Here is a 27,545-nt window from a genome sequence, read left to right as displayed (position 1 = left end):
AATTATTATTTTTGACTGACAACAAGTTTTAACACGATTTATTTTAAAGAAAACAGCAATAACAGCAGCACAGCAAAGTAGAGCCTGAGTTGCATTCTGCTTATCTGTATTTGAATGGAGACATCATAACTTGCAATTGGTACCTGAACTACATATTTCATAGCCCCTAAATCAGTGATACTCAGACTGAGGCACCTGCACCACAAGTGCCTCTTTAATGTGTCTCCTGCAACACATGATATTAACATTATTAACCAATCAGGATGTTATTACCCAATTAAGTTATCAATTTGCACTAAGTTATTAACATATGTGCTGTGAGAATAATATATATTATAAACTAAATATTTCACCTATCATACTGTTTAAATATGAATAGTACTATAGTAAATGAAAGAATGAAGTCGCACAACTGTGACTCTTTTGGATAATGTGAATCGCCAATTTGGCTCCTGAACCAGTGAGGTCTGCATATCACTGCCCTAAATTATATGAAGAGAATGCTAAGTTTTAGACAAACACCTTCCCCACACAGCATCCCCTCTGCCCATAGCTGGGCATTTGGAGAGCTGTAGCTCAGATTTCAGCCTTAAGTTATGATGTCACCATCCTGGTTCTCCAAAGTTTGCCAAAATCCTCAACGAAAGGAGGGAAGTTCTGGCCTGTAAGGTAAAAATAAGAAATTATATTTTAAATGTACAATTTATGAAGCTGTGGATGTAATCAATTATTTTTCATTGTTCATCATAATTATTACAGTAGAGCTTAGGGGTCCACCAAGAATAGAGCCTCATTGTGCTAGGGACAATAAGAGACAGCCCCTGCCCCCAAATCTTACCTTCTAACTAGACAAGACACATACAAGGTAGGAGAAATGGATAGACCATACAAGCAATATGAACAGTGCGATGACTCAATGGGCTCATGAGTCCAGGACTAAGCTCCAAATGTCATGTTGGTTGGTTTGGTTATTTAAATTCTTTCAGTGTGATTATGTCAGGAGGGAATTAGCTAGAAAGGGGGAAGGAAAGAAGGGGACTGGAGGAGGAGACAGGAGGGACTGGAGTAAACTGCCAAGCAGCACAGGCGTGAGAGAATGCTCTGAGTTCATGCTGCAGAAAGCACTCTGATGCTATCACCAGTGTCCATTGGACCCTGCTTGCACTGCTTTCTTCACCTGCTGTGCCAGCTTCCAGCAGTGTCTTTCCAAAAGGCCGCATTGCAGGGGAGAAGGTGGTATATCATATGGTTTCTGTTATCCCAGAGGGGGTCTCCCCAACAGAGTTCTGGGTCTGAAGAGTGCTGGATCAGAGGGGCAGCCGCAGCTGGGTCCCATTTTACCCTATCCCGCCCAGTGCAGCAGTAGTAGTAAAGAACGCAAACAGAAATGTTTATGATGGACAGTTCCTTTGAGAAGAAGGGAACTGTGGATCACTGATTGCTACACAACTTGCTGTGCTATGAGTTTGCTGCATAGCAGCAGTTAGTTGTGGCTTTAATAAACCAATCTCTCTCAGAGTCTGACGGACACCAGTACAAACATAAAAAGGTCCTTGTGAAAGACCAGTAAGCACCTGTCATAACATGCTCCTTTCTTTGAAAACGTTAAGTTATTGCTCCATTTCAGACTGAGAGGGTTTGGATAGGCTGATATCTACACCAGCTTGTTTAATCCTTGACAAAATCCAGCTATAGTATTTGGCCTGCCAAAATCAAACTGGGAGTGTGCAATTATGAATAGGCTTATAATGGTTTCTCATAGCATGGGCGATTTTAAATAAGAAGGGACTCAGGCACAAAGTGGAAGTCTAAATCAAGTCTAGCCGTATAGCCTTTGAAAGGATTTTTGTTCTCTTCAAAGGTAATACAATACCCTCTGTGGTCTGGATTTATGCCCATCAGAACTCTGGCAAGGTTTTCACATTCTCCCAACAATCGTATGCCTGGCATTTATTCCCCAGAAGATTAGTTTTGGAGGAATTAGTCTAAACATCAGGATTAATCTGTCAGGATATCACTGTCTCACACAGCATCTTGAGATTCAGTTGTTGAGATGCGTGGTTCATTACCAGGTTCAGTGTGTGTGAAAGAAAAAAGAGTGGACTTGCAAACCGCTATTGATCGTGGATATGGTTCCTTATTTTTGTTATTTATATTGGGTTAGCTCCTAAGACCCTAGTCATTGACCGGTACCCCATTGTACTAGGCAATGTACAGATGCAGAACAAAAAGATGGTCCCTGCCCCAAAAAGCTGACACTTAAAGACAAGAGACAAATGGATACAGACAAGTAGATGGGGAGCACAAGGAAACAAGGTCCTTCTAGGTTATTAGAGAATGAGGGGTACTGTGTAGAATAATTCTACAGGACCAAGCCCCAAGACATGAATTTCCCTTATTCATTTCAATGGAGTGTTCAGTTTGAAGCTAATCCAGTTCAAAGACCCTCTTGACAGAAATCTAATCAGAATCCAAATGATTCAGTGGGATTTGAATTCTATATCATTGCAAGTGTGTTACCTTGGGTAGCAAGATAAGGAGACATGATCCTACCTGTGACCCTGTTTGCTACTGGCTTCATAAACCTCCAAATCAATATAATCTGCAGTCCTGTTCTGCTGCTTGCAGCACTGCCTCTGTTCCTACAGTCTGGAACTTCTGGCCTGGTTCAGTTCCAACCCACCCTATATCCTACAGTGGCTTTTTCTTAAGTCCTGACCACTCCATTCAACACTCTTCTTGAATATTTCATTATTTCAGAGGAACTCCAGAACAATGCATGAGAATTTCCTCATGAGCAGAACCATCTATTCTAACAACTTAAATGTTAATTTTTGAGAGAAAAAAATTTTTTTACACAAAATGTTTAAATAGCTTCACTATACCACCAAACCTGGCCTCACTGCCATAGGTATTCAGATACTATGATGAAAATTTGGTATAATAGCCTAGATAGAATAGTATTCTAAAAATACCCCACCCTAACTACACATTGGTTGTTTCAATTTCTGTCCATGTTTGCTGAGCTCTGATAATACAATAGCGTTTACACTCTTGGATGGAGGTCAGGACTCCAGGGTTCTATTCCTGTCACTGTCACACTTGCCAGCAAGAGGCTGTTCTAAGAGTTAAACTTTTTAGTTAAAAAAGCTCTGAGACCTTAACTGAGGATGATCATGGAGAATTAAGTGTCATTGTGGTGAGTCAGATTCTGGGAGCCATCACAGGAATCTCACTGAAGGACTTCACTGATATGTATGCAAATAATCACTCAAAATGAACTACATTGGGGGAACATTAATCTTGCAACAGAGAATAAGAAAAACAAGGCAGTTCACAGCTTAATATGAAGCTCTCTGCATTGGCTGCAGCACACCATCCCCCCCAGCCCAAAAAAGCAGGCAAAGGGTTGATGTACAGTAGGTAATCCCCTTTCTCATTTTTTAAACAAAAGAGTAGCTGCATCAGTACTACCAATAATATAAGCTCTGGTGTAGATCAGGAGTAGGCATTTTGACTATGGTTTCATCTAGTTCTGTTCAAATGTTAGCAAAGGAATGCAGGGTCTGTGGGTCCTGTTGTACTGTCAGTTTGCAATAATGACCGCAGAACAACTCTGCTGTTGCTCCATAGCCTATGTGGCGTGCAGGAGGGGAATATTTGTCCCTCTCTAACCTCTGCTAAGCATAAAGCACAGAAATTGCATAGGGGAGCAGGTTTCACAGCATGGAGCACATTAACATATATTCTACTTGCACACGTTTCATAGCTGTCCAATGTGTTTTTCCCGCACTCATCAAATATATTTGAGTTTTTAAAAGGACTTGAGCCATTCATCCCATTTTTGCTTCCTCTCTGATCCTAAGGTGAAGTCACATTACCAAACTGTATTCTTTCCTCTGTGCATGAGGCTGCCATTGAAACAAATGCATTCAAATTCAGAATTTGGCCAGAAACATCCAGCATTCGCATGGTGACAAGATGCTGTCACAAAATCTTAGGAGTTTTCTGTAGAATCTGGTGAAAGAGAGGAGAAATCTCTTATTCACCCAGAGTTGTTGTAATATCAAAGGCATCACACAAAATGTCTGTCCCAGTAAACTGCTTTCTATAGAAATGTTCTGGTTCTGCAAGTATGTCCCCTCTTTAAATGTGCACTTCCTTCCTTCTATTGTTTTCTGCCTCAGCCTTAACTCTGGTTTAATCTGCATTTCTCAGCACTGTTCATACTGTGATAGAATTGCTTTAACCTAATCCAAATGTTGTCCCTGTTGAATGAATATTTACATGGTTCACAACAGAATCCAGTGAGGCTGCCAAACTCTGACTCATAAAAGTCCTCCCCCAGCGGTTCCTCCAACTCTCTGAACAACCCCTCCTGCTCTTCCTCAGAAACCTTTTCTTTTCTCACTGTCTCGGCAGCTCCTCCTGCTTCCCTTTAGTAACTTCCCGCTCCCCCACACTTAACTTCCTATATTTCTGCCTTCTTTCCTCACATCTCTACAGTTGATCTTGGTACAAGTTTGCCAACAAAACAAACACAACAACAACAAAAAGACCTGTGGCAGCAAGTCTCAGAGCACAGGTCAACTGACTTGGGTTTACACTATGGGGCTAAAAATAGCAGTGTACGTGTTTGCTGAAACCTAGGCTTTAGCCAGAGCCCAGACATCTACAGGTCAGTTGACTAGGGCTCTGAGACTGGCTTTGGGTTTTGCTTTTTTTTTTTTTTTGGCTGTATAAATGGACCCATATTTCAGAGTAGCAGCCGTGTTAGTTGTATTTGCAAAAAGAAAAGGAGTACTAGTGGCACCTTAGGGTATGTCTACACTACGGAATAAGGTCTAATTTATAGAAGTCGTTTTTTTAGAAATCAGTTTTATATATTCGAGTGTGTGTGTCCCCACAGAAAATGCTCTAAGTGCATTAACTCGGCGGAGCGCTTCCACAGTACCGAGGCTAGAGTCGACTTCCGGAGCATTGCACTGTGGATAGCTATCCCACAGTTCCCGCAGTCTCCGCTGCCCATTGGAATTCTGGGTTGAGATCCCAATGCCTGATGGGGCTAAAACATTGTTGCGGGTGGTTCTGGGTACATATCGTCAGGCCCCCCTTCCCTCCCTTCCTCCGTGAAAGCAAGAGCAGACAATCGTTTTGCGCCTTTTTTCCTGAGTTACCTGTGCAGACGCCATACCACGGCAAGCATGGAGCCCGCTCAGGTAACCATCACCCTATGTCTCCTGGATGCTGGCAGACGTGGTACTGCATTGCTACACAGCAGCAGCAACCCCTTGCCTTGTGGCAGCAGACGGTACAATACAACTGGTAGCTGTCATCGTCATGTCCGAGGTGCTCCTGGCCACGTTGGCTGGGAGTGCCTGGGCAGACATGGGCGCAGGGACTAAATTTGGAGTGACTTGACCAGGTCATTCTCTTTAGTCCTGCAATCAGTCCTATTGAACCGTCTTATGGTGAGCAGGCAGGCGATACGGATTGCTAGCAGTCGTACTGTACCATCTTCTGCCGGGCAGGCAAGAGATGAGGATGGCTAGCAGTCGTACTGTACCATCTTCTGCCGAGCAGCCATGAGATGTGGATGGCATGCAGTCCTTCTGTACCGTCTGCTGCTAGCCAAAGATGTACAAGATAGATGGAGTGGATCAAAACAAGAAATAGACCAGATTTGTTTTGTACTCATTTGCCTCCTCCCCTGTCTAGGGGAATCATTCCTGTAGGTCACACTGCAGTCACTCACAGAGAAGGTGCAGCGAGGTAAATCTAGCCATGTATCAATCAGAGGCCAGGCTAACCTCCTTGTTCCAATAAGAACAATAACTTAGGTGCACCATTTCTTATTGGAACCCTCCATGAAGTCCTGCCTGAAATACTCCTTGATGTAAAGCCACCCCCTTTGTTGATTTTAGCTCCCTGAAGCCAACCCTGTAAGCCGTGTCGTCAGTCGCCCCTCCCTCCGTCAGAGCAACGGCAGACAATCATTCCGCGCCTTTTTTCTGTGCGGACGCCATACCAAGGCAAGCATGGAGGCCGCTCAGTTCACTTTGGCAATTAGGAGCACATTAAACACCACACGCATTATCCAGCAGCATATGCAGCACCAGAACCTGGCAAAGCGATACCGGGCGAGGAGGCGACGTCAGCGTGGTCACATGAGTGATCAGGACATGGACACAGATTTCTCTGAAAGCATGGGCCCTGACAATGCATGCATCATGGTGCTAATGGGGCAGGTTCATGCTGTGGAACGCCTATTCTGGGCTCGGGAAACAAGCACAGACTGGTGGGACCGCATAGTGTTGCAGGTCTGGGACGATTCCCAGTGGCTACGAAACTTTCGCATGCCTAAGGGCACTTTCATGGAACTTTGTGACTTGCTTTCCCCTGCCCTGAGGCGCATAAATACCAAGCTGACAGCAGCCCTCACAGTTGAGAAGCGAGTGGCGATAGCCCTGTGGAAGCTTGCAACGCCAGACAGCTACCGGTCAGTTGGGAATCAATTTGGAGTGGGCAAATCTACTGTGGGGGCTGCTGTGATTCAAGTAGCCCACGCAATCAAAGATCTGCTGATATCAAGGGTAGTGACCCTGGGAAATGTGCAGGTCATAGTGGATGGCTTTGCTGCAATGGGATTCCCTAACTGTGGTGGGGCCATAGACGGAACCCATATCCCTATTTTGGCACCGGAGCACCAAGCCGCCGAGTACATAAACCGCAAGGGGTACTTTTCAATAGTGCTGCAAGCTCTGGTGGATCACAAGGGACGTTTCACCAACATCAACGTGGGATGGCCGGGAAAGGTACATGACGCTCGCATCTTCAGGAACTCTGGTCTGTTTCAAAAGCTGCAGGAAGGGACTTTATTCCCAGACCAGAAAATAACTGTTGGGGATGTTGAAATGCCTATATGTATCCTTGGGGATCCAGCCTACCCCTTAATGCCATGGCTCATGAAGCCGTACACAGGCAGCCTGGACAGTAGTCAGGAACTGTTCAACTACAGGCTGAGCAAGTGCAGAATGGTGGTAGAATGTGAATTTGGACATTTAAAGGCACGCTGGCGCAGTTTACTGACTCGCTTAGACCTCAGCGAAACCAATATTCCCACTGTTATTACTGCTTGCTGTGTGCTCCACAATATCTGTGAGAGTAAGGGGGAGACGTTTATGGCGGGGTGGGAGGTTGAGGCAAATCGCCTGGCTGCTGGTTACACGCAGCCAGACACCAAGGCAGTTAGAAGAGCACAGGAGGGCACGGTACGCATCAGAGAAGCTTTGAAAACCAGTTTCATGACTGGCCAGGCTACAGTGTGAAAGTTCTGTTTGTTTCTCCTTGATGAAATCCCCCACCCCTTGGTTCACTCTACTTCCCTGTAAGCTAACCACCCTCCCCTCCTCCCTTCAATCACCGCTTGCAGAGGCAATAAAGTTATTGTTGCTTCACATTCATGCATTCTTTATTCATTCATCACACAAATAGGGGGATGACTACCAAGGTAGCCCAGGAGGGGTGGTGGAGGAGGGAAGGAAAATGCCACACAACACTTTAAAAGATTACAACTTTAAAATTTATTGAATGACAGCCTTCTTTTTTTTGGGCAATCCTCTGTGGTGGAGTGGCGGGTTGGCTGGAGGCCCCCCCACCGCGTTCTTGGGCGTCTGGGTGTGGAGGCTATGGAACTTGGGGAGGAGGGTGGTTGGTTACACAGGGGCTATAGTGGCAGTCTGTGCTCTGGAGGGTGAGATGTGAAGAACCACCGGCACTGAAAGGTAAGGGAAATGTTCAGGCAATTCAGCATCCTTAGGGTTAGTGTTGCAAAATGCAGATAAGAAGTTCCCCTAAACTCAGAGGAAGGATCGAATGATTTGATTTGGGAATCATATTATTGTTTGCATAACAGTAATGGACAGAGGCCCCAATCAGAGCGCATGGCCTCATCAAAGTAGGTACTGGGCAGATATAGTAAAAATTTCTCTACTAAGGATATTACACAAATCACAATATGCACGGAGAGTATAGCTAGCCAAATTCTGCACCAGCTTTCATCTTCCCACTCTTGCTGAAGTCAATGAGGATGCCTGGGGTCAAAGGCAGCAAACTTTTAGACACTGTGATAAATGATAATGTGGTGCATAGGATCAAAACGGATTTCAAGCATTATCTCCAGCTCAAAGGGGTTTTATTTGTTGCTTACGGCCTCCATACGTGTGTGGTGGCTAATATCAAAGTCCTTCTGATGAATGGAGAACACACTTTATGAACTTCAATCTCAATGTGTAACAAAACATTTATTTATTTTCTGGGATGGGTTGACTTTGAGGGATGAACATTCAGCTGAACAAAGGGAAAGATTAGTTGTAACTCTGTTATTTTCCTTCCTGGAATCTCTCACACCAAGTTAGAAAACTAAAATGAATTGACCTTGTGTTAAGTGAATAATAGTCTGTCACTTAAGCCAGACTGTAATTTACATATTACAGCTAATATCTTCCATAACAGATAAGGCTGACAGGACCCCGAGAGAGTTCTGCCAGGATGTAGACAATGCACAGTGCAGAAACTTGACCTGGAGAGAGGGTGCAGCTGTTGGTGGATGAGACTGCATTTCTTAAGAAACTTCATGAGGATGAGATCACTGACCTTCAGAAACAGATCCAGGGATCCAAACTCTCTGTAGACCTGGAGTCCATCTGCCCAGACCATGCTGTTGCCCTGCATGATATCAGAGCCCAAATCAAGGAGCCCAAATCACAACCAACTCTAAAGCAGAGAAATGATATAAAGCAAAGTATGACACACTCAAGAGTCAAGCTTCCAAATATGAAGATATTAAGATCATGAGAAGAGGTCAACAAGTATTCATTTCCGGTAACTGACCTGGAAAACCACATTGTTTCTCCAAAGCTTCATTCTGGGCCCTCAGAGCATCAAACAACTTGAGGAGAAAGAGGCTCGTCACTTGGAGAAGGTGGCTGGGTTCCAGGCAATCACTGTCCAGTTAGAATGTGAGCTACTAGAGACCAAAACTCATTTGTCCATGTATCTGTAAGACTACCAGACCCTACTGAGTATCAAGCTGTAGTTGGATGCAGAGGTTGCAGTCTACAGGAAATTCCTGGAGAAGCAGCAGCAGAGACTGGATATTCCTGCTGACTGTGGTGATAGGTCCCATTAGAAATAAGATACCTATGAATACGATCCTGGCAGGTATTTAATGTATTCCCTAATAAGAGAAACAATCACTCTGCACAAGAAATTAGGTACTCATTTGTTACATTAGGACTATTCACACCAAGTTCTGCAGCCTAAAAATAACACTACTGTGGAGTAGTTTGCCTTAGATACATAGACGTGGAAGAAACTTTCCACAACTCAACTGCCCAAAACTGAGTGCACCCAAGAACACACCCCAACTTGATCTCTGTCCTCAGAGATCTGTGTTTTTAAACCATTGTTTACATATTATATTTTGTATGGTGTCTGGAGCTTTTTGGCAAATAGGTCCCAGACAGATACAATTTATGAGGAATTCTTCTACTGTACAGATGCCCTGTGGTGCAAAGGATATGACCAGGCAAGACAATTTTTCAGGAAACACTGCTTTATAATGGTTTAATGACCAAAGTAACTAAACAAACTCAACCTCAAGAGCCTGAAGGACAGACCGCAAATATAATACAGTATATTGTCAGTATAGTGTTGTACATGCATTATAATATCAGTGTAACAAGCAACAGTTTGAAACCTCCTGAATCTGGCATGCTTGGTCTGTGAAAGAGGACAACCTAAGAAAGTTATATGAACATGCTGACATTACAAGCTGCTTTTCTAAGCAGATGTATAGTCAACACTAATGTAAGAATATACAATGTATGTATAGCTTGCCCTGGAATGGTAATAAAGAGGACATGAATTCCTACTTGCTTGAGGAGCGGTACTGGACAAGTCACTTCTACACTGTTTCCTTGTCTGTAAAATGAGGGTATTTACTAGCCACTATCACAGTGTGTCCTGAGGATTGTTTAATGTCTGTACAGTGCTCTGTACATGTAAAGTGCCATATATATGTTGTGCTATTATTACTGACAGGTTTAAAATATTAGAATAATATAGTTATAACAGCACTGGTTGCTCCCTCTTACAAAATGACAAATCTGATCAGGGTTTAAAACAGCGTATTTTAATAAGAGCTAGTGCAGTGGTTACCATCCCAGCCTCTGCCTGTCAAGCACAATCTCCGGCCGCTAAATGTCCAGCGGTGCAGCAGGGTTAAGGCAAGCAAGTTAGTATGAAAAAAATTGTTCATTTTTAATTTTTTGCTGTCTTATACAAAATGTCTTGTTTTTAAAGATCAGGAGAATACAAAAAAGGAGAATTTCCATGATGCATCTGGTGGAAACACAAACATGTACACCAACTGCTTAAAATGCCTTTGAAGACTGCAGCCCTTGTTGATTCTTGGAATGGTTAACTAAACATTGACATTTCAAACAATGAAAAACTATTTCACATCAGGAAATCTTCATCTTTTATGCAGCATGAGTGCATGTACATATTATGCACTGGATTTTTAACACCGAATAAACTTTTTTAAATGCAGAAAATTGATGCATCATTATGCTACTTATATTATACTTATACTCATCAGTTATATTGCAACATTAATTTTGAGATTTAGTAAAAATTAACTTTCCCAAATAAGGTGACATCTCTTTTGTATCAGAAATCTTGATACACAAAAAAGTCTCATTTTGCAAAAATGAAGTATGCTTTTCTTGGCGTTAAAGGGAAAAATATAAGTATCATCACAGTTTTTCATTTGTACCCTGATATTTCAGGGTCTATTGGTGCTTTCATTGTAAATCTAATTCGAGAAGGTAAAAAGAAAACATTGTGGCTAGTTTGAAGCAGCTTAGTATAAATTTTGCATCTGGATTGATTGGAGTTACTTTGTTTTTCAAGAAAAAGTTAAAGTCAAAACCACCATTTTTCATTCACAAATTGGCCAAATTATAAAATGACAGTTCTCCAGAACTCTGTTTAAAAATGAACATGTGATTCCATTTCTAATTTGCGTGTACACTGTACACTTACACAATCACAGAAGTGAAGAGTTAGGAACTATATAGATGCACAATCATGGTAAATACATGTGCATATTAAAACTCTTGTTTTGACTATGCAATTACACAGTTCAGAAAACTATGTATTCAACTTTGAAATGGAAATTTAAATATGGCATTGTGAAGTTCTGTGTTTATATATCAAATCAAATCATCTTACTTTAAAAGTAAAAAGTTGTTTATTCTAACCACTAGCCTGGCAAACTCAACTTGGCATTTAAGGATAAGCTGTATTTTTTCTGGCTCATGGACGTCACCACCATTAATAAAAATCCTGCAGGACCGATGTTGACATCACCTGTGCAACACTGTCCTTATGTACAGGTATAGCTGAGTGCAGAATATTGGAAAAAATTAGTTTTCAGGTTTTTAAAAGGGGAGAAGAAAGTAGACTGTATATTTATGTGTAGGGAGATCCATCCTGGATTCTATATACCACTGTGACAACCGTTGTGACAAGCATGGTATAAATATGTAGACAGAAAAGAATGGGATTGCATAGAGGGATCTGAGGCTAGAATCCGTCCTTCGTACTGGAATTTAAACCCTGATCCAGCAAAAGCATTGCACATATGAGTAACTTCTCACATGAGTGGTCCTAGAGGAACAATTCTATGAATGATACATATAGAAAAGAATCCAACTCACTCTCCCACAGCTCTGCTGTCTCTGTAAGGCTACTAGTAAGTACAGTGTAAAACAGTAAATATTTAAAAAAAAAGGAGTACTTGTGGCACCTTAGAGACTAAAATTTATTTGAGCATAAGCTTTCGTGAGCTACAGCTCACTTCATCGGAGTGAGCTGTAGCTCACGAAAGCTGATGCTCAAATAAATTTGTTAGTCGCTAAGGTGCCACAAGTACTCCTTTTCTTTTTGCAGATACAGACTAACATGGCTGCTACTCTGAAACCAGTATATATTTACTGTCTCTGAAGTCATTAACTACACATGAGGAGCAGCAGGTTGAGGAAAAAGTTGCCATTTTTACATAGCTACTTTTCAAAGTAGAGCTGCACTTTAAGGGTTTTGTGTTTGTGCAGCTGTGAAGTAAAAATGGTTTCATTTTGCAGAGGTTCTTTAGAACCCTTATTAGCCTCTTCTTTAGAACAACTTTAAGCATTTTGAAACTGGAAAGTAATTATAGAGGGTATGTAGTTAAAAAGAAAATAGTTTTTGCGGGAAAAGTTACAATTATTTCTTCACTGCACATATAATTAGCCATGGATGGATTTAGGATATAGGCAGATTGGGATGAATGTTGGGATGTTGATCCAATTCAAGTGACCAACTTTACACAGTAAAGTGTTTCTCCACAAATGTAGCGGATGGAACATAGAGTACAAATATTTTCCAATGGTCATTCAGGTACCCATTGTCAGTAACTGAACTTGTTTTATGATGAAATATGTAAATATGATTTAAAGCTGGGAGAGTAATCAGATAGTTATGAAGGTGCTGAGCTAGTCTGTTTAACTGACCCATGTTACACAGAGTGTTAGAACAGTAAATTGAGGTCAACATTAAGATTCAGTACATATGAAGCAAATGTCAAGTTATTGAATTGATAAATGGATGTTGAGCTTTAACCAGGCACCAACTGTCAATAAACTAGTTCCATTAAGCCCTAGAGTACAGGAATCCTACTTTCCTGAAGCTAAATCCTAATTAAAACATTACTGCTTGAACTCCAAGTATTATATAGTTGTGATGCTAATTCAACGTCAGCAATTTTGCAATATCAAAAATACACAAAAAAGTCTATGCCTGTTACTTGATTTTTAGAATACCCATACAGTGCACCATAATATGGACACTCAGAATTGGTCAGAAGTTCCTGTCAAGAACGCACAATCTGTACAGTTTTCTGAACACCTATTCACCAAAATATTTCTCATGAATATGACAATAAGTACAACAAATACAAAAGGATGTTATCTTTATTTTTCACACGAAAAAAATACAGCCAGCTAACCAACTTATCAGAATCCTTTTTCAGACCGTTCTTGAAGGCACTTGTTTTCCACAAAAGGAATGCACCTAGATATAATGTCTCCTCGAAACCCATCAGTTTATATTTTACCTGAAAGTAAAAGTATAATGTCCCAGGGTTTCCTGTTGTAGAATGTCAATGTCTAATTTTTAAACTTCTTCCGCTTCATTGCCTTCCATTCACCTTCCTGTGTAGCAAGGCTATTGAAAAGATTTTTCACTTTTCTTTTTCTGTCAGAATCCCTATAAAAACAAACACATGTTTAAATCTTTATTCTGACATCAGATAAAATAGCAAAACAATATGTATTTTAATATTTATAAAAAGCTACATTTTTGAAACACTGCCTCTGCTACAGTTTAAATTACAAATATTATAGATATGATACTTAGAAATATACATTATGTGACTATATGAATGAAACAGCAACATTCAAACACATGCAAAATATATAGAGGTTGATGAGCAATACACATCAGGTAACTTTCATTGCAAGTCTTGTAGTGGTTGCTCCCAAGTTGTCAGACAACTGTTTGGACCTCAAAATATGGTTGACCAACATGCCAGTCCTGATAGGGACTAAGAGTGAACACTGGCCAGCATAGAGAGTAACTCAACTACCAGTAAGCATATATTATTACCTTTCCATAATTTCTGAAAGCTGCATTCTAGCCAGGAACTGGTTATCTTTGCGGATCTCCCGAACAGCTCCTTTAAATTCACGTTTGTGTTTGTGAATCAGCCTCTTTCTTTCCTGCTCCTCCTTGCTGCCTCCCTGTTTCCTCCCAAACTCCAGGCTGAAATTAGAATGCATGTATGAACAAGCATAAATTATTATGTCAAGCATACTCTTTTATACTTCACAGGAACTAGCTTTTATATAGATGTTACTTCTTGATATTCTACATCTTTGCACACTCCTATGGCAACTCTCAATACCAAGGGTTAACAGTCTCACTTATAATTACATATTTATAGGATACCATAGAAAAAAGTAACTGACTATATTACATAATTTAGATAAAGAGCAGACAACATTTTCCAGAGAGCAACCTTCCACATGTAGCACTATACTCAGAAGTATAGAGGCTGAGAAAACCATACTAGCTGGCTAAATCCAGTTGTCAGCATCTGTAGTTAGTGGGAAACCTGGACAAAAATGAAAAGGAGTACTTGTGGCACCTTAGAGACTAACCAATTTATTAGAGCATAAGCTTTCGTGAGCTACAGCTCACTTCATCAGCTGTAGCTCACGAAAGCTTATGCTCTAATAAATTGGTTAGTCTCTAAGGTGCCACAAGTACTCCTTTTCTTTTTGCGAATACAGACTAACACGGCTGTTACTCTGAAACTGGACAAAAATGGATTCTCACAATGTGTTCTAAGGTTAATATTTCTCACGATAAATTCTAAGGGGGGCGAGGGGGGGGGGGGGAAGAGGAGAGATGTGTCTGTGTGTGGGGGGGAACGGCGGATACCTGATTTGTTTCACCATTTCGGCAAATAGCCAGAGGGAATTTAGTATGAATGCAAATGGTGAAGCAAATGCAGTATCTTAACGGAGACCAACAAGTAAGATAATTTATGATAGTAACTAGTGCCTCTGTCTGGAAATGAAGCAGCAGCCAGTGAAGAGTATGTGTGTAATATGCCCTTGCCAGTCTACCTGAGTCAGAGTGTAACTGCATTCGGTATTAGTAAAAGCTACCAAATACCTTTCAAAGTTAATCCCATGTTGCTATAATCTAACCCAGAACACAAAAAGATACACATGATGTGTATATGGAAAGGTCTATATCTGATAGGAAGGGGTGATATTTCTTGGTCAGCCAAAGATAAAAAACGTGTTTCTGGCCATTGTGACAATCTGGGAATCTAGGAAAGCTGAGAAGTCTAGACAGACCCCCAAAATTAAGAACCAGTTTAAACAGATACCCAGATTGTGTTTTATGTTGTGCTGGAGGTCAGATCAAATGCTCATAATGGTCCTTTCTGGTGTTAAAGATCTATGAATCTATTATTGAGGGAGAAATGAATAAGAGAGTAGGAATAGCCTCCAGATCCCCTGATTTCCAGTCCTATACTCTAGCCATAAAACAAGACAATCCACCCTTAATTTCTCAGGATTCCTCCTTCCCTTTCTCTGGGTAGTCAATCCTTTGCAGTGTGTGCACCTAATGTAGGAGATGGCAATTCCATTCCCTACTCTGCTTGGAAATTTAGGAAAGAATGACCAAGAGCCTTTAGCTGAAGCCTCTCTCTATGCTCCTCAAAGCCTAACCTGCAGTTTTGCTTTCTTCACTTCTATAAGGATTACTGTACTTACACTTTCACTATTTTGGGTGTGTACAATTTCAATGGCACAGGCTTCTTTTTCTCACACACCAAGGGGGTATAGTGTTTTCCTTTGTCCTCTATCTCTTTCAGAGCATTTTGATGCAACTCCTGAAAATGCAGAGGTGGTTAGGATTTTAAAAGCTAATCAAAGATATCACGTTTTACAAACCAGTTATCGGCTGTCTCAGGAATAATGTTTTCCTGGCTAAGGCATCCTGAACAAGCTACTTTCTCTCTTAGTAAGATCACAATTAACCTTTAGGATATTTGCTAGTCCTGAAGAGTTTTAAACCTTCAGGTCTGGCTAGTTTCAAAAGGCTTTCCAAGGTCTATAGGGGGTGCTGCGATGGACAGCAGGAAGGGTCTGTGGCCAAAGAGAAAAGAGGCCAGGTTGGCATGACTGACAATTGATAAAACCTAGTTTAACTCAGCTCCTGTTTCTCAACTTAAAACTCTAAGGCTGAATATTCATTGCTCATTTTGTGACTAACATGGCCTTTCCATGCCATCTACATTACATCTTATTCTTTAACATATTTCATCCTGCCTCTTCTGCTAGAGAGGATGCTACTGCTAAATAGGAGGGTCCATCCTCATTGAATGCAAAAGAGAGTCAGGCTACACTCAGATCATCTTATTCTTCCATCTCTAGAAAAGAAAGAGCTAACTAACTTTAACTGGTGAAGCTGACAATACATATTTATACTGGTTTTATTAAGGCGCCCATGCCCATGGTATCTGTTACTTTATTTGATACATTTGTTTGACTGTACCAGTGACTTACAGATTCATACAAGATCCTCAGGAACAGCACTGCCAGAATGCTATTCCTATAAAACGAGCTACTTAAAGAGTTACCACAATGGAGATGCCTTAAATGTTACCCTCTCCACTTAAGTTCCCTCTAAGCTGTGCGACCGCGCAGCAGGCTATCAAGAGCTGTGTAGGCAGGGAGAGATGCCTCTCCCGCAGCCCCAGGCTTCTGCAGCAAGAGAGGGCTGGGGGGAGTCCCCTCCCCCTGCTGCAGCCCCGGGGCAGCCTGCACCCCAAAACCCTCATCCCCAGACCCACCCCAGAGCCCTCACCCCCCCATCCCCGCATCCCAACCCTCTGTCCTAGCCCTGAGCCCCCTCCTGCACCCTGAACCTCTCATCCCCGGCCCCACCTCAGAGCCTGCATCCCCCAAGCCAGAGCCCTCACCGCCCCCCAACCCTCTGATCTAGCCCTGAGCCCCCTCCAGTACCCTGAACCTCTCATCCCCGGCCCCACCCCAGAGCCCGGCCCTACACCCCCTTCTACACTTCAAAGCCCTCGGCCCTCACCCCTGCCACACATCACCTCCATATTGGTGCACATAACAAAATTCATTCTGCACATGGATGTAAAAAATTAGAGGTAACATTGCTCTTAAAAAGGTGGGTTTGGCTGCATCATGAAAAATGTCCATCCAAAACATTATGTACACATTCCAACTTTTCCACAGAAACACTCATCTAGTCTTCAAATTGTCTAAGGGCTTGTCTATACACCAACTTAGTGCACAGCAAGCTGAGGTTAGGATTTATAGTATAACAGTAGTAGATAATGTGCCTCACAGAATTTTTAGTGTGCAGCAGCAGCAACCTTAGGGCACTTAGGATGCGGCAGGCTAGTGCATCATAGATTCATACTCCAGATATCTGCACACCAAATCCTAAAAAGAGAACATGCTTGACCTTTGAAAAAATATTTCACTTTGTTTTTATTTTTAATTAGCTTTACGTTTTTTGTTAGCACATATTGAGATCCCAGAATTTACTAACTTTTACATCAGCAATTAGGTTTTTGGGGAACATTTACCTGCAGTTGTTTAGGGTATTCACTCACTGGTATATGTTCTGTAAGAAGTGCTCTGATAGGTTGCATTATTTCATGGAAGGATGACAAAGATTCATACAGAGCTGCACATTTCTTAATGAGATCCAAACACACAGCTAGACATGATAACCTGTTAGAGAGATATATACAGCCATGTTAAATTCGTATCTGCAATAATTTTACTGCATAATTAGAATATGCAGATGAAAGTTTCAAGAGTTTCAAACTAAACAAATTATAGGCAGTGTCGATAGTGCCACCTATTTTAATGCGAAGCGTAAGGCAACCTTAATCAGAAAACCTTGTTTTCTGCTGCTTATAACTTTGCCAAACTAACTGTTTGGGCTGAAATTTTCTCTTCTCATTTCTGCCTGCTTCAGGCTGATTTTTTTTTTATTTTGGAAAATTCTGGCCAAATATGTTCAGTCATTTTCACGACTAAGGCTAGAAAAAATAGCTTGTTTTGCCCATGGTAAAATATTCTTGCAACCTTTTATTTGAAGAGCTCTAGTGTCCTCATGTTTTGGAGGAGGCACTTAAAATTTAGCAGAGGTTGGCTTTTGTGTCAGGGTTGTGCTATTTGACATCTTTGTGAAAATCCACTCAAAACTGGCCAAGTTATAAGCCTCTGAACAATTTCAGTTTGCACATGCTCAGTAGAGACTTCAATTGTAGTAGCTAAATTTCTGAACATTCCGTCTTGACTGAGCATGGCCCAAGCTTCCTAGAACTGCTAGTGCTGACTACACTATGCACATACCATCCTCACACAGAGCAGGCTCCATCCCCTTACATCTTCTAATGCTGACAGGACTCCACATGTGCCATCCCCACAGAGTGGATGGGCATGCTCCAGCCTAGGGCTGTAAGTGGCAAAGCCCAACTTTCCCTACAATGACTGCTCCCAACCAGAGGGATGGCAAGGGCTGGAAGTGAGAGCAGAGAGTGTCTCTCTCCTAAACTCTCAATGTTCCCTAGCTCTCAGGCAGCTTGGAAGAGAAATCTGTCTAATTTGAATGCAGAGGGGACAACAACAGGACTGAGGGGAAGGAAAGAACTAGATAGGGGATAAGAGGTCTGGTGAGACAAGGACTGGAGAAATGGGGGAGGCTGGAACTGGTTGGCCAAGAAGACTGGTATTGGAAGTCAGAGAAGGAAAAATGGTGGCGGGCGGGGAGGAAGGGAGACAGATCCAACCAGGAGCCAGGTAAGAACTAAGACTTGCTGTGCAAAGAGACTGGGACAGGGAGACAGTGATGGGGGGGAGACATGGCCAAGGGGATGGTATGATGGGATACTAGATGGGGAGGCCTCTGAGTTACTACAGAGAATTATTTCCCAGGTATCTGCCTAGTAGGTCTTGCCCACATCTTCAGGGTCTAACTGACTGCCATATTTGGGGTTGGGAAGGAATTTCACCCAAGGTCAGATTGGCAGAGACCCTGTGGGTTTTTCACCTTCCTCTGTAGCATTAGGCACTTGCAGGTTTAAACTAGTGTAAATGGTGGATTCTCTGTAACAAAGTCTTTAAACCACTATTTGAGAACTTCAGTAACTCAGCCAGAGGTTAGGGCTCTAATTACAGAAGTGGGTGGGTGAGGTTCTGTGGCCTGCAATGTGCAGGTCAGACTAGATCAGTGATTTTCAAACTGTGAGTCGCAACCCTGTGAGACGCATACTGTGTCACAGAATGTAAGGCACTGGGTCACGGCAGCTCTGATCTATTCTGAGCCCTCACAGCTGCAACTGAAGTCAATAGGAGCTATGCTTTGAATATATAAAGTACTATAACTTACTCCAAACAGTCAGGTCCCAGGAATCTCAAATTGGCACAGAAAATTAGTGGAAGCTTTTGACCATAATCTCCGTGCCTTAGTTCCCTGCCTGTAAAATGGGGGTAATATCACTCCCTCACTTCACAAGGATTTTGTGAAGATACATTCATTGATGTTTGTGAAGCACTCAGATATAATAGTGATGAGTGTCACAGAAAAGCACAGGAGGAAATTAATAATTCTGTCTTCAGAGCAGGATTTGAATAATGTGCAGTAAATAAGGCCTATGGCCACACAAAGAACAACGAGGAGAAACTATTCAGTAGCTGCTCATTACATAAATATCATCCATTCTGTGCACTGAACGAGGCTCGGACTCTGTGGAAAAACAGAATGTGATCATGTAACTGAACACTGAATCACAATGCATACCCACAACTGGGTCAAATTAAGGTTCCACAGGCTCTCTTAACTCTCGTAACTTCTGAGCGCTTGACTTTGCAATCCTAATAATGTTCTTTTGATGTGGTTATTTTTTCATGTAATCAAGATTTATTTGCTGCTTAAGGATCTGACCCGTCAAAATGTTTAACAACTCCTGTGGGGTGCTGAGCATCCTCAAATCTCACTTAAGCCAAAAAGAGTTGGGGGTGCTTAGCCCCCACAGAAAGTGCTCTGCACTTTGCAGCATCAGACCCTAAGAATGGTATATTTCGTTATTTAATATGTTACAAGAACCATATGATGAAAATAATTTATTACACTTGTCCACCCTCAGCTTTTGTCCTAGAAGGTAACATGCTTGACAGAACATTGTCACCGAAGTTACACAAGAAATAACTTGGAGTTTCCCCTTACATATTCTTCACATACCTGAAATGATTCATTTCTGTTTTGCTGCTTTCCTTTAATTTAGTCATAATATTGAGTGGCAGATTTTGCTTTTGCCATGTCTCCATATCCTTCTTATCACAGACCAAGAGTAATTCTGAATTTTTTCCTGCTGGTCTGAAAGGATGCACTGGAGTATAGCCTAAAAACACAGTTACAACAGTTATATACAGATTAGTTCTCACAATTAAAACTTAGTCTTAAAACATGAAAAAGTTGATTTATAGAAAATTTATAGTTTTATAAAGATCCTTTATTAAAATTAGGCTATTTCAAATATACACAACGCTAATCTTTTTTACAGAAACATTAGCCCAGTAATCAAGTCAGCGGGGGGTAGGGGAGAAAGATGGTGGTACCTGTAGGGACCAGAATAAGAGATCAGCTGGACGAGGGAACTTGCAAAGCAGTAGGGACAGTGACGTCAGGAAAAGTTTCACAGCACCCTGTCCTAAACTAATTCTCCCTGGGAAATTGCCAACCCTGATAAAGAAAAATAAATCTGTGCAATGAACAGGTTTTTAAGCCCTGCAGGCTTAGAAAGGAGCTCATTTCAAAACCTTTTAGCAATGAAAATAAAAATAATTCTATTAAGTTATTTATATATTATATTGACATTGATGCAAATGGCTCTTTATATGTATGCAAGAAGAGTCTGTGCCCTGAAAGTACAAAGACGACTCGGGGGTAAAGACAGATGAGGTTTTGGCTTTAAGGCCCCAATGCTCATGCTTAACTTTACTACTGTAAGTAGTACCAGTAAGTCAATCTGACTACTCATGGTAGTGAAGTAAAGCATGTGCATAACTGTCCACAGGATCAGGGCCTGAATGTTTAAATTATACTCATCTGCTCTACTTCTAACAGAATGGCAGACAGTATTTATTCTACTCGTATGTTTGATCAATATATTACCAAAGGTTACCTGCCTAATAATGACATTTCTCCTACAAAGGAAGAACAATGGACTTTTTTTTTTTTTTTTTTTTTTTTTAAAAAAGGGGAACAATTTTTTCTAAAGCCTTAAGTACATCTGAATCTGCATTTGAGACATACTCTCTCAATCTTTTCTTAGGATCTGTTCCACATCTCTTCCTCACATGAAAGGCAGATGGATCAGGCCCTCAATGTTAAAATAATGGAGTTATATTAAATTATGTTACCAGCTGTTAAAAATAAATATCAAGGAATTTATTGGTATGATAGCATATCAATATGTATCACAAAATTAGGTGTGAACTCATTTTTAAATATCCTGTGTTAACAGACAACCAAGCTGCCAGGACAATCATATGAAGGAAGTATTTGGCAGGTACGTGTCAAAGCCATATTAAATTGCACAGCAAATATGTCAATAGTTCTAATGTGAATTTCTAAAATATGACTGGATTTTTATACATGCTTCAAATACCAAAGCTTTAAAATATCTCACACAAAAATGTTGATATTCTATGTGGAAGTAATTAATATCTATATAGATTAGTGTTGCTATACCACTAACAGACATTTTATTTAACTTTCCCTCACCACACACATAATTAGAAACCAGCACTACTTGTTGGGAAGTTTCACACTGGTAACAATTTACAGACCTATCGGCGATAAATCATATCAAAGTTTGAACAATGGAGAAAGTTTTGCAAGCAAGCATTTGATTTCCATGATTCGGCAACAACTCTCCTCTTCCCCTTATTGGTGAATTACTGTCACTAAATTCCCTGACAAAGAAAAAAACGTGTCATCTTTGCACTTCGAAATGGGGCACTGAGGAAGAGTGCCCAGAAAAAGAGAGAGGCTGGCACGGAAATCATGAGCAAGTAGAAAAGGCCAAATTAAAGAGACAGTCAGAGATGATGTGGTCGCAAAGTGTTAAATATGAAGATTGCTCTACATTACAGGCCAGATTTCTCACTCTGTTACTATGAGTGCAAGGGGAGGCAAATCCAGGCAGGTATGCAAGGAGGCAGAATCTCAGCTTTGTGGCATACACCTTTCTTGTATCCTGATTGCATGGAAGTCCCACTGCAGTTCTTCTGGCATTCTGGTTAACAGGTGAGGAGTGGGTAGCATCAGCTGCAGTCTGCAGCATCAATTGCTACACCCACAACTCCACAGAAATTAACTTTATCAGCATTAACTCACACTGGTTTCCTCACTACACCATGGTGCCCAAAGGGGAAGGAGCTGTTTTTCTATGGGGGCTGGGAAGCAGTGTGGAAGAAGGCGGTTTCCACACAGATGGCGCTTGTGTCTGGAGGATCTCCTGGGAACTGCAGCATTTGAGAGCTTAGTTTCCTGGTCAGCTCAGGAGATCTATCTAGGAGATGACTTGGCCTTTCATTTGTAACATGAAGCTCTGAAGGTGGAATTTTTAATTGCAAGGAAGCTTGAGGTATAAAAACAAATGCACATTCATATTTATCATTCCAAGCAAACTTACTCTGTAGTCGTTTTTGGGGTATAGCTATGTGAAGCATTCCAACGAGGAAATTGATAAGTTCTGGTATGAATCTTTGAGACAGTGATACATATTCCAGGAACAAACAGCACACAAACAATCCTTTAACAACATCTTGTAGTGTCATGACTTGGCACTAACAAAAAATAAAAAAAACCCTGCATTAACATATTAGTATGAAAATTAAGGCTTTATGCCATGAGCAAAAATAACCTCTGATAGATTTTAATAAGTTTCACAAAAAATGTATGATCTAAACCACCAGTCATTTTTAGCAGCTTTTAAAAAAGCTAGCTAATACATTTTTAACTGGGGTCATTTTTAATACATGTTGTGCCTCCCTAGGAAAATTTGACACCTTACCTCATTGAAGGGAGGATGTGCAGAATTCAGTAGAAACCTTGCCAAAACTACTTTAACCACTTTTAACCACTAGAGGGCACTAAAGCGCAACAAGAATTACTTCCATTTTATATCTTGCCTTGTTTCTGTGATACTTATTCTATTATTTGCTCGTCTGTTAAATTTCGGTCCTACAGTTTGCATCGCAAGGCTGTGATGTCCACTTTTAGAAAGGAACTAAAGAACAACCAGATTTCAAAGTAACTCTGCACTTCCTATGAGACAGGAGCAACTGAAACTGGACATTTCAATTATATAAATAGGGCTTTAAGATTGAAAAATGAGACACTTCTGTTCAATATATTTTAATGTAGTTAGGCAAGTTCTGGAGGGACAGAATAGATATTTTATAAATAAAATCAACTATCCCTCTTAAATAAGAGCTATTAGCATATATGGAAGATAGTATCACTAATGAATTGGATCATGTACCCACTATATTCCATGACTCTCACAGACTTTATATACTAACAGAAGAATGGCTTTAAACTGAATTGTTTGGGTAACTCCATTTAAAGTAGCCAACTGTTGGATATTGTTCTGTCATGAGGCAACAGACCTAAAATTTCTGAACTGTCCAGGAAAGAGCTGGACAAAGCACAACACACATTTTGGGGAAAAATTCAGGACTGGAAGTGTGTTGCAGTCACTCTATAAATGATAATCAAGACTGGTAAAGCCACAGCGTAACTGGAGCGTGCTGTGGCTATACATAGGCACTCAGGGTATGACCTCCGAGCTGTTTGGATGTTTGAGGGACCCAGGTTGCAAGCTACAATAGCAAATCACTGTGATGCATCGGAGGTTGCAGGGCAGGTGGGGAGACAACCTCCGACTGGTCTGGATTGTACCCTGAAATGTCATAGGGGTGTACATTTAGTTTGAGCATCTATTATGATGTTCTTAAATGGTTTCCATTCAGTTTGCAGGCATTTCACTCTTGTGACTGTTTCTTTTAATTTCCTTTTAACTAGCTTCCTCATCTTTGTGTAGTTACCTTTTTGAAATTAAATGCTATTTTGGTGGGTTTCTTTGGTATTTTCCCCCCTACAAAGAGGTTCAATTTAATTACATTATGGTCGCTTTTACCGAGTGGTTCAGCTATATTCACCTTGGACCAGATCCTGTGCTACACTTAGGACTAAATTAAGAATTGCCTCTCCTTGTAGGTTCCAAGACAAGCTGCTGCAAGAAGCAGTCATTAGTGATGTCTAGAAATTTTATCTCTGCATCCGTCTGGAGGTCATGTGCCTAGTCAATATGGGGATAGTAGAAATCCCCCATTATTACTGGGTTTTCTGTTTTTGTAGCCTCCCTAATCTTCCTGAGCATTTCATAATCACCATCCCGGTCAAGAGGTTGATATTATTCAAGTATGGAATTTCAAGCCATAACAGATTCTATGGTACAGTTTGATTCATTTGTGATTTTTCTATATTTAACTCTATACTTCCTTTCACACACAGTGCCACTCCCCCAAAAGCACGAACTATTCTGTCATATATATTTTGTTCCCGGCTTTACCGTGTCCCACTAATTATCATTGTTCCACCAAGTTTCTATGATGCCTGTTATAGCAACATCCTCATTTAATACCAGGCACTCAAGTTCAAGGGTGGAGTTTTTGTATGACAACTCAATGGATGTGATCTTGTCAGAGTAAGGCTTTACTCTAAGTGGGACTTTACTCCTCAACTAAAAATATTTTCCTGACAGTTACTGATATAACACACTACCAAAACATATTCCTAGCTATTCTTTCAAAAAAGTTCTAAATATCTCTCTTAATCTCATTGCATTTTAAATTGGAGTATAAGACAGAAATGGAAGGATTGAACTTTATACTGAAGTAAAATATTACAGACATACCTTAGTAAGTAACTGACTCATATATACCAATGCAGGTGTTACTACTGGGTGCCAGAAGTCAGAGGTAGGAAATAGTATTGCAGTAATTTTCAAATAAATGAGCTGAAAAAAGGATAAAACAGATTAAGAAGTTAGAATACAGTAAATAACTTTCTGAGTATCTTAATTGGTTTTACATATAATGTGACTCTTGACATGGACCTGCTATGTAGTAATCTCAAGAATACTGAGAAGTAATAATTGATATGTAACCTAGTTACCGAGAGACTGTACAACATACTGGAGCAGTAGAATGTTTATTGTGTGTCTATACTGCTTTACTTCAATGGGAGCTGTTGGAAGAATGAACAGGCAATACAATGGCTCCCCAGATAAGGACATCATGGCACAAATTTGAAAGACAATGTGGGTGATCAAAAGGACTAAACAGCTTTTAATGAGCACTCTCCTTGTAGCTGGACAGAGACCTGGTTGGTGAGTTAAGAGAAGAGACCACCACCCTGTTGGTCTTTGAAGGTTTGGAAGCTCAGACCTACCAGGATTCCTATATGGAAAATGGATAGTTTTCTCTATAATGCTTTTGTTCTAAATAAATAATACTTTGCTCTAATAAGGCTGTTTGGTTACTGGATCTCAGAGTAAAATGAACTGCAAGCACTGAAGATAAGTCAGGCCTGCTGAGGCAATGATGGTTGATCAGAGAGGACTTCAGCCTATGGCCCAGTCTAAGAATTCCATCCCAAAAGATGAGAAGAGGTCAGTGGTTCAGTTAACCTGGCAATTGTGACAGTGACATAGTAAACGTAGAAGCTAGAAGTGGACACAGTCTTCCTTGATGCATCCACAAGCACTGCCCAAACCACACTGGAATAACGACTCAAGTAAAACCAACCTACCCAATCTTAAAAATCTCTTGCGTCTGCTAATTGTCTCCTCTTAGTCTGTTTTACTCCAGTACACTAATTACAGTCTTCACTCTTATACTACTCCATTAAGCCTGGAGAGATGAGGCAAGCAGTTCCCTCTGAATCAAACATTGACTTATAGCTTGTCCTTTTAGCACGTTATCAAACAATAAGTTGTCACTATTTTAAATGCATCCCATCCTGAATTCCCAAATATCCAACTGCCTATAGTTGAAGAGTCTATTCATAGATTTAGAATAGCCAATAGAACTGTGAAGCACTAGTAAAGAGCGATGATCAACTATTTCATTCCAAGGTCCCTAGTTTATTGTCTATCATATCTACATCTCAAAATATTATTGTATTACATCCATAGTTCTGTTTCTTAATTATGCAGAAAAGTTTTTGCACTGTAGAATACTAAATCTCTGTGGAGACTTTTTATTTTAAACAGTTTATTTAACTGAGAAAAAAAATATTCATTGATCAAAGATAGGAAGGACAACCTTGCCTTGCTCTAGGTGGCAGTAATTTTAGCAATGTTATTAAGTGTTGCATGGAACACGCAGAATCCTACGCTCAAGTCTCAGGCAAAACAATGTTCAGTTATTTTAAGACTGGATAAGAAACCTGCAAATCAGTTCATTTAGAATCAAACAGGGTTTTCTCCTCTCAATATTTCTGCTGCCATGCTTCTGTTCTGTAATATTAATTTATTTCAGGACAGGCAATTCAGGGCATAGAAAACCCACAGAAGCTGCAATGTGTCATATCTTGAATTATAAGCTGTGAAATGCAAAACAAGATTTAATGTCACCCTGGTATTTTACACTAACAGAAAAGGCAACAGACTTTTTAAAACAAAAATGTGTTAATTACCATGTCTAGCCCTGGAAAAGTTGCACGGCCTTTGACTTCAATCATTTCTTCCATGTCATGTGCAGCATCTTGGAGGACAAACTTAACGCAGTTACTTGCAGCTTCAGGAAACATCTGGCAAAGACTGTACAACGGCCTATTAACAAGAAAACACAAGTCACCAGGAAAAGTTACACCATTTATATTAATAAAGAACTATGATTTTTATGCATCTTTGGAAATGTTATTTGTGCGAGGCTAAACACAAAATGTCAATTAATACTCTGAATTAAATTATTTCTGCAGAAGACAATTAATGGGTGCACACATGTGGCTGCTAGGCTTTTGATTTACTAGATTGACATTTTTCATTAGGGCTTGTGAAATATACCCTCACTTATAGGCTTGTGGGTTTTTAAATATGAATTTCTAATGCATAAATATACTGTTTTATTAAAAAACTATGTTAAGGTAGCATGATCTGAAGACTTATTTCTGAATTTCAGGACCCTTAGAGTTATTGTGTCTAGATATTGAAGTAAATGGAATGTGTGTTCAGAATGCTCTGATGCTTAGACTCTGCTCAATAGGCAATGGGACAGTTTCATCAGCTTTTTGTGTTTTCCCAGATGTGGCATTTTAAGGTCATATTGTTATAAGGAGAAGGTGATAGCAACCCTTGTATTTAGGTTGCCTTACACCTTCCATTACAAAAGATTTCTCCCCCCCAAAAAGCTTTAACTCCACCATTGTTTGCAGCAGGGTTTTGGAACTGAGTAGGGACAAAGTCCTCAGGCTAGAGAAGTGCTTTTTTTGTCCCATGAAATTCCATTCAGGTTAAGCGGAGATGTAAATTGCTAATAATCATCATTTCTTCTCTCTTGCTGGCATGCCTCAGGAAAAATTTGTAGCATGCCAAAACAACACTAAACATTCTAAATAGTCTAGCCCATGCCACCACCAAAGTGATGCCAGCAGCATGTATGCTGTACAGGAAGCATCTGGGAGTGCTCAGATCAACGGAGGTGGTGAGGTGACAGGAGAGCAGAGCCAGGCTCCCCCTT

At 40.7% G+C, this 27,545-nt stretch overlaps 1 protein-coding gene across 3 annotated transcripts in view; it reads right to left on the bottom strand.

Annotated features, from left to right (window-relative positions):
- Nucleotides 1-13,058: 13,058 nt before the first annotated feature.
- The window catches only part of NOP14 (NOP14 nucleolar protein), a 34,073-nt gene continuing 19,586 nt past the window's right edge, over nt 13,059-27,545 (bottom strand). For 2 of the 3 annotated variants that reach the window (XM_073342655.1, XM_073342656.1), the window contains 8 exons: nt 26,503-26,638; nt 24,719-24,820; nt 22,430-22,583; nt 19,972-20,131; nt 17,306-17,453; nt 15,456-15,574; nt 13,771-13,926; nt 13,059-13,371 (listed from right to left, as the gene is read on the bottom strand). In XM_073342655.1, coding sequence (XP_073198756.1) covers nt 13,272-13,371; nt 13,771-13,926; nt 15,456-15,574; nt 17,306-17,453; nt 19,972-20,131; nt 22,430-22,583; nt 24,719-24,820; nt 26,503-26,638 — 1,075 coding nt within the window. In that variant the 3' untranslated portion in view covers nt 13,059-13,271. Of the gene's footprint in view, nt 13,372-13,770; nt 13,927-15,455; nt 15,575-17,305; nt 17,454-19,971; nt 20,132-22,429; nt 22,584-24,718; nt 24,821-26,502; nt 26,639-27,545 lie in introns of those variants that run through there. The other variant, XM_073342657.1, reaches the window with a different exon arrangement.

The sequence above is a fragment of the Lepidochelys kempii genome, chromosome 4, assembly GCF_965140265.1.
Source record: "Lepidochelys kempii isolate rLepKem1 chromosome 4, rLepKem1.hap2, whole genome shotgun sequence".
NCBI classification, from domain to species: domain Eukaryota; kingdom Metazoa; phylum Chordata; order Testudines; family Cheloniidae; genus Lepidochelys; species Lepidochelys kempii.
Note: the sequence above shows the minus strand (reverse complement) of the source record. Positions and strands in the feature narration are given on the sequence as shown.